We start from the raw sequence: 8396 nt of genomic DNA on the forward strand, positions 1-8396 counted from the left end.
TGTGAGTGTGTATGTGTGTGTGTGTGTGTATACCTGTGAGTATGTGCTTTTTGATGCATGTGTTCATGCATTGCTTTCTTTTATGTTACATTTGTTTAACTCTGAGAAGCTGTGTTTCTTTGCTTGTCTAAAATACCTGATTGGTCTAATAAAGAGCTGAACAGCCAATAGTGAAACAGGAGAAAGGGTAGTCAGGGCTGGGAGGCAGAGAGGATAAATAGGAGGAGAAAACTGGGTAGAGGAATGGAGGAGCGAGAAAAGAAGGCAAGGAGGAAAGTAGGGGTCAGCTCCCCAACTACACAGCCAGCCACGAAGTAAGAAGTGAAGAAAAGGCATACAGAAATAGAGAAAGAAATAGAGAAAGTCCAGGGGCAAAAGGTGGACAGGATATTTTAAGTTAAGAAAAACTGGCAAGAAGCAAGTTAGGTTAAGGCCAGGCATTCATAAGAAAGAATAAGACTCCATGAATTTATTTGGGAGCTGGATGGCAGGCTCCCAAGAAAAAAGAGTTAAACAACCAATTGCAAACCATAGGTCTATTCACATGGCTTTCTTGGCTTCCTAAATTGGCTTCTTTACTGTTAGATACAATACTTTTATTATCTTCTTTAATTTTCTTTGATTCATTTTATGGAGGGGGTCCCAGAAAGAAGTATGAAACTTAAAGAACACATAGCTAGTTTTGTGAAGCAGGACTTTTAATCTACACGTCCTAAAGAACTCATTCTTTCTGCTGTTGCTTTCAGAGGGTGATTTGATCCATGGAATTAACTCTAATCCATTGTATTTTGAACTCTGTCTCCAATATAATAGTTTCCAAATAAAATATAAAATGCTCATTAATTTGGAATCTCTGATAACATTTTAAATATATTTACACTTAAAATTTGTTACTTCTCTAGCAATTTCAAGTCTAATAGATTCTCCTGATTGGGGTAAAGGATTCATGATTTATTACTATTCTGAAAGAACTTGAAAGTCCGAGAGTCTGATCTGAGATCAATTCTCTAGTTTTCCCCTGTGGCTTTGGCACAGCTGTGATGTGTCAGTTACTGGTCACACATGCTGAGAGCCATGCTGCCCTTGGCTGACTGCCCACCACGCCTCCTGGATTTCCAACCACACTTTGGAGAGGCACAGACCTTGCCTGTTGACAGAGGTAGAGAAGGCCCCATTGCACAAGAATTAGACTCAGTAATCAGAAGAACCGGTGCTGCTCTCCCTAAAGCCACTGAGGGCATTGTGAGGTGGGGCCAGCTACTGTTTTCTCTGTGGCCTGATGGAAAACTCATGAGTCAGATCTCATTGCTCACAGTCAAGGACTTTCCCTGAATCCTTCACTAATTTATGCACCCACTCAATAAACACGGCCCCTATACCAAACCCACTTGAGTGCCAACACCTCTTGTAGGCATGGAGGCTACAGAAATGACCCCGAGCTGAAAAGGTGGGCACACGAAGGACATTCCAGTAGGGGTAAAGACAAAGGGAAGAACAGTAAGACAAGGAAGTCAAGTTCATCCTGGGCACTGTTTACAGATTGACTGCTGTTTTCCTACTGAACAGTTTGAGAACTGGAAGGCAAGCATGGTAACCATGATAGGACAAAGAAATAAGGGCAGAGAGTCTTGAATGTTCAAAGAGAAGATTAGGTAGGTATAACATTAGAGGGCACCCCAGTGAGGTAGGGATGAGTGGAGAAAACAACCCAGGATAAAGGTCGACAGGGCCAGGGCCATCCTAAGAGCCTCACCGTAATCTGCACTAGGCTAATTATGGCACCGTCTGCAAAGGAGTTCCCATGAACTAGGTCATGGGAAGAACCGCCTCAGAGGAGGCGGTTAAGACTAGCTGTGAGTTTCTTCCTTTCCAAGGGAAACTTTCTTGAATGTTGAGAAAGAAAAAGAATTTAAAAAACAACCCATATGTTAAAACTTGTAAAATATAAAATTTCTTATATATTTCATTTTATGTGTATGGGTGTTTTGCTTGCACGTATGTCTGTGTTCTACATGTGTGTCTGCTGCCTTTAGAGGGCAGACAAGGATGCTAGAATTCCTGAAACTGGAGTTATAGATGGTTGTAAGCTGCCATGGGGATGCTGGGAACTGAACCCTGGTCCTCTGCAAGAGCAGTCAGTAATCTTAAACTCTGAGTCACCTCTCAAGCCTTGAAGTTTTATTTTTTGTGTGTGTGTATGCGCGTGTGTGTGTTTACCTTTGTTGATAATTTTTCCCTGTGGCTTAGGTTTATAGGGCTAGGCATATGTCTGAGGCTAAATGACTCTGGGTATACGGCATTGGTATAGGCTCAGGGTCTGCACAAGAGACAATATAAAGGCTGTCTGAGGGACATGTGCCTGGCTGAAGTGCCTGTCTGGACACGGAGTTAGAGAACACAGGCATTAGCCGCTCCATCATATGTTCCTGTATTTCTGCAAGTTTGTTACAGGCTACATTGAATATATTCACTGTTGTCCATAGCTCAGACATCCTTCTGTCCGGCTGGCTGTGTTGTCATCCTCAGAACTGAGTGAAAAGTCTCTGAGTTAAGTGAGGATTAAGCACAGAACACTGAGGCAAAGAGCACACTGTAGAATACCTTTTGGAGGCAGGCTAGTCGGTAGCTGGACGGAGACTATAAAGCTGCAAGAATCTATAGCCACTCCAATCACTCATACCATTCAGATAATTTCCCTTCTTTCCATAGGGTTTCTGAGGGGAAATAAGGTGTTATGATAAAAATACTATTGGATTTATTTTTGGAAAATATAATACCAAGATTTATTTATTTATTTTTTTTTAGATGAGGTCTCATGTATCTGAGACTGGCCTCAAACTGACTATATAGCTAAGGGTGACTTTGAACCTCAGATCCTTCTGCCTCTACCTCTTGGATTGCAGGTCTACACTACCAGCTCTGGCTTTTCAGTGGTGGGAATTGAACCCAGGTCCTTGAGTGTGGTAGGCAAACGCTCTACCAATTGAACTATGTCCCCAACCATCATAAATCTATAGTTTTTATTTCAAAATCTCTTAGTTGACAAACCATTGCACTCTCCTGAATACCTCCATTGCTTTATATCATGTTTTCTAAAGTAATTTCTCCTGGTTTGCCTGTGTCAACACAAAAGGCCAAGCTCACAATGCTCAAAGCTATGATAACTAACAGTCCTTCTGACTCCCAAGGTCTTCATTTCCTTCCACTCTCCAGAGAGCCTGAAAGCAAAACACAGCAGCCACCCCGGGACGGCCAAGATGGCTGACACCACTACTCTGGGCCCTCCAGCACCGAGCCAGGGTCCTATTACCCCGCGCAAAGGTCCCCCCAAGTTCAAACAGAGACAGACCCGGCAGTTCAAGAGCAAGCCTCCTAAGAAAGGCGTGAAAGGGTAAGTGTGAGGTGAGAAATAAGGGGCCTGTCGCCTTCCGTTCCCACAGATGGCTTTAGTCCTGAGAACGTACTGATGGTGCTATCACACAGACTCACAGAACCCCCCACCTCGCCCTCTATTATCCTCTCTAGCCCATCTGTGTTGAATCCTGTCGGTGTTCCCTTGTAACACCCCCAGGAGAATGGCCAGTTTCAAAAGGAAACTAGAGGTTTTCATAATGACCTTGGATTTGACCTTCCAGATTTTTCTTGTCCAGTCTTTTTAAAAAATAATTTTAAAAAACTTACTTCATTTTAATTATATTTATATGTGGTATGTCTCTTGTGGGTATATGCGTTTGAGCACAGGTTCCAGAAGAGGCCAGAGGAGGGCGTTGGATTCTCAGAACTGAAATTACAGGCTATCGGGAGCGCCCAAGTGGGAAACTGAGTCCTCTACAAGAGCAGCAAGCGCTCTTAACAGTTGCGCCATCTCTGCAGCTCTCTCTCTGTGTTCTTTTACGCAGACAGACCCTGTGCTTTAACCTGGAAATCTGAACTGTTAGTCATTTCGAAGGAACACTAGGTTTTGTCTTGTTTCTGCTGTTGTTGACTTTTTGGTTCATCGTCATGTCTTATTTCTTCTGTCCTCTGTTTTTCTCTATTGCTATTTGGAAAAAAATGTATTCCCAGCACACTCCTCAGAGGTTCATTTATCTTTTACTGCTACTTAAATTTCATCATCACTTCTGTGTTTATATTAGCATGCCTTCAGCCATCGTAACTTGTGCTAGTTTACGTTATATTTATTTATTTATATCTACACTTGGACCAAGATCACTGAGAGAAAATTTGGTTTTTCTTTTATTTTCTGTGCCTAATGCGATGCCCAGGGTTAATTAAGATTAATTAAATATTGATATCTTACTGCTTAATCATCTCTATATTTAAGAAATGAAGATTGAGGGTTGTCAGGATGGTATTGTGGGTAAAGGTACTTCCTAGGTCATCCAAGTGTTCAAAGTTCAATCCCTAGAGCTCACCCACATAAAGGTGAAAGGAGAGAACTGACATCACAAGGTTGTCATGTGACCTCTACATGCACACCATGGTGTTTGAACAGGCACGCGGACAGACCCAGATATAGACAGACAGATACACAGACAAATGCACAGACAGACAGATACACACACAGAGACAGACAGGCATACAGGCACACACACAGACACACAGACAGACAAACACACAGAGGCAGACAGACACACAGACAGACAGATACATACAGAGAGACAGACATAGAGGCACACAGACAGACAGGCACAGACAGACAGACACACAATCTTTAAATGAAACTGGGGGGGTCAGTTATAGAGTACTTATCTGGCCTGTAGGGAGCCCTCTTTTCAGCTCCCAGCACTGCATAAAGTGGGTGTGAACTCATTCCTGTAATCCCAGAACTCTGGGAATGAAGAAGAATCAATAATTCAGGTTCAAGGCCACCCTCTTGTGTTATGCTATGTCTCAAGTACACCCACTCCCCAGTAAGGATATACTGAGCTAGATCCTGGATCTAGTTCAATGTGGATGAAAGTTTCTCAGATAAAACATTTAGGACTTCTTTTCCTTTGAGTGAAAAAACCTTCCCAGGGGTAACCTCAGGGTCCTTCACCTCTGGCCTCAGCTAATGTCTGCTTTATCCATCTGTTTTTTGCGTAGGTTTGGAGATGACATCCCAGGCATGGAGGGGCTAGGAACAGGTGAGCTCTGACACCTTGAAGTGAGCATGCTGCTTTGAAGTTTCCTCTTTGCAGAAACTTCAAGATTTAAGGGACGGTTTAGAGTTACAACACCCACAACCTGGGATCCTTTGGAGACAGATAGGTGGGGATTTAACTTAACCTTTTAAGTATGTGTCTGCTACATGCAGACATGCAAAGAGACCAAAGTGTGAGGTCTAATGTTGTTTTATTAACAGCCTTTGAGGACCTGCTGCAGTCGGCTGTAGGGTTGTGAGATGTAAGATTCATAGAGTTGATCCATTCCAACTCCACTTTGCAGAAGAGGAATCTCAGGCAGACTGAGTGGCAGTGTGAAGCCACAGTCTGCGGAATTGGAAAATGTGGCAGAGTCTAGAGAGCCCTTGCAGTCTGTCTGGAAACCCACTCCTAACCAAGTTCCTCTTCTTCACATCCCACAGTACAGGGATACACATGGCATCAGGAAGGGGGTACACATAGCAGAAGGAACAGGGGTGCACACAGCAACAGGAACAGGGGTGCACACAGCAACAGGAACAGGGGTACACACAGCAACAGAAACATGGGTACACATGGCATCAGGAAGAGGGGTGCACATGGCATCAGGAACAGGGGTATACATGGCATCAGAAACGGGGTGCACATGGCATCAGACAGGAGTGCACACAGCAACAGGAACAAGGGTTCACATAGCATCAGGAACAAGAGTACACATAGCACCAGGAACAGGGGCACACATCGCACCAGGAACGGGAGTACACATAGCACTAGGATGTGGGTGCACACAGCACCAAGAACAGGGCTGCACACACTGAGTGTATCTGATGCAAATCCTTTTAGTTGGCTGGACTGTTTTCCTTCATTAGATACTGACTGCAGTTGCTATAGGTGTCCTTAAAAAAATTAACACTTATTTTTAAAAGAAGTTTTAGATTGCAGAAGACTTTCGCAGCAGGGTCAGAGAACTCATACCACCATCACTCCTGTTTTCCCAGAAATGAACATAATGCATGAGTCTGGCACATTTGCCGAGTGTGATGAGCTGCTGTCAATCATTCTCGATGTCTTGACGAAAGTCCTTAGCACATCTAGCTTGAGGCTTATTGGTGCCATATGGCTCTAAGGCTTCTAGTGAACGTGTCAGGTTGCATAACTGTCATCATTGTGTCGCATAGACTGGTTTCATTGTTCCACACATTTCCTCACCTCTACTGGGGAATGGCTTCCTTCCCCAACTGTACTCCTCTGGACACCGCAGGCTTGTTTTAAACTGGGTATTACCGTTACGTTTTCTGAAATGTTACTGAGTTAGAATTATACAGTATATTAGCTTTCCTGTCCTAGTTTCTTCAATTTGGCAATATTTATTCATGTGTCTTCTGTATTCTAATGGTTCAATAGCTCCTTATTTTTTTCATTTTATGTGTATGCTTACTTGTCTGCGTTAATGCCTGTGTGTGCCCAGTCTTAGTGGAAGCCAAAAGAGGGCATCAGATCCTCTGGAACCGGAGTCAAAGATGGTTGTGAGACATTGTTTGGGTGCTGAGAGCTGAACCCAAGACCTCTGCAAGAGCAGCTGGTGCTCTTAACAACTGAATTATCTCTTCACCTCTAATCGCTTCTGATAATAACATTTTATTTTATGAGTGTATTCTATTGAAGAAATCTTGATTTCTTTCAGGTATTAACACTAATGACTAAAATGGCTCTGTGTTCATGTTTGAGCTCACGTGTGTGTGTGTGCATAGTCAGGGTTTTTGGTGGATGTAAGTTTTGAACTACACCAGATACATGGTACCAATCACTGGAACCAGTGCATTCAACTTTGTAGACACATGTGACCCTGGATCTTAAGTAGGTCCTATGCTATTTTTTAAAGCTTACTTGTTGCTCTTAGATTATTTTTGTATTATGTTCAGGTAAATTTAGACATGCACAGGAGGATAGGTAAATTCCCCGCTGGAAAGAGGCAAAGAGATTCCCACTGGGGCAAGGCCTGGGGTCTTTGCCCTGGGTTGAGCCCCATCTATGTAAGTGTACTTTTTGGCTAGAGCCAGCTTCTCTGGAAACAGGAGAAATGCCATCTTCCCCGAACCAGAGACATGACTAGATGATGCTCTGAGGTTGTTTCTCTGTACATGTTGATGCAGACATCTGGAAACATAAAGAGCAACCGTGAGAAGCTTGCCTGAGAAGCTCACCTCGGATTAGTGAAAAGAGTCCATCCAGACCATGGGAACTTAGAAGGGTCCCACTTCTCATTTCAATCCTTGACCTGATGAGAATTCCATCTATGCTCCTCTTGGTGGCTCAGCTTTTGGGAGATGCAGTGAGCTTTCATCTCCTTCCTAAAGAGAGTACAAAATGAACCCAATACCCAGGTGTATGTGTGCATGCGTGTAACACTTATGTGACTGCTTGCATCCTTCTTGGCTATGGGGCCATCCTACACACCTTCCCAGGAATGGAGGGGTGTGTGCGTAGCTGTTTGGAGGCTGTCTTTTCTTTTTGTAGGAAGGGCTCCTCCTCTGGGTGAGGGCTTGGCTGAGATATTCTCCTGTCTCTTGCAGACATCACAGTGATCTGTCCCTGGGAAGCATTCAGCCACCTGGAACTGCATGAACTCGCTCAGTTCGGGATTATATGAAGAGTCCAGAGGCTCAGCTTCTCTCAAGAGCATCTGCTATGGATGTTTTTACATCTTGAGAGCCAGTATTTGGAAGAAATTTCTTTGACATATATGGTCATTACCCATGAGTTACTGTGTGTGTTCTTTCTTGCAGGGCAGTTCAGTTTCAAGGGTTAAAAAAAGAGGCATTTGTTGGGGCATTTTGAATTTTATAATTTCCCTACCTGATGCTTCAAAGTCATCCACATTTCTCTATATTTTGTTTAAATGTAGGTTCGACACTCATTATATTAGCAGTAGGATTATAGGATAACATTAATAGATTTGAAAGGCTCTGGTAGGAGGATTGGTACAGGTCAGCCTGGGCTACATAGTGAGTTCCAGGCTAGCTTGAGCTACAGTGTGAGATGAACTTTCAATATATATATGATGTAGTAGTACCTGGGGGTGATCTGAGCAAACATCTCCAATTCTCCTAGGGCATCAGGGCATCAGTGCCATAAGAAATAATTCCACTCGAGTTGAATTTATTTAATTGGAAGCTTTAATTGTGATTCCTTCTAGGACCCTGAGCAAGGGCCTTTTTCCTGGAGCAGAAGCAACTTACAGGAAATCACACCACTGTGGAGTGGTGCCAC

General features: G+C 43.4%; 1 protein-coding gene across 1 annotated transcript; it reads left to right on the forward strand.

The window, feature by feature from the left end:
- Positions 1-3257: 3257 nt before the first annotated feature.
- Pde6h (phosphodiesterase 6H) lies at positions 3258-7776 on the forward strand. The gene is made up of 3 exons (XM_041644652.1): positions 3258-3391; positions 5089-5129; positions 7700-7776. The coding sequence occupies exons 1-3, from the start codon at positions 3258-3260 to the stop codon at positions 7774-7776; spliced, it is 252 nt and encodes an 83-aa protein (XP_041500586.1).
- Positions 7777-8396: the final 620 nt, after the last annotated feature.

Source organism: Microtus oregoni, unplaced genomic scaffold, assembly GCF_018167655.1.
Source record: "Microtus oregoni isolate MIOR12 unplaced genomic scaffold, Mior012 000002F_ref0000024, whole genome shotgun sequence".
Taxonomy (NCBI): Eukaryota; Metazoa; Chordata; class Mammalia; order Rodentia; family Cricetidae; genus Microtus; species Microtus oregoni.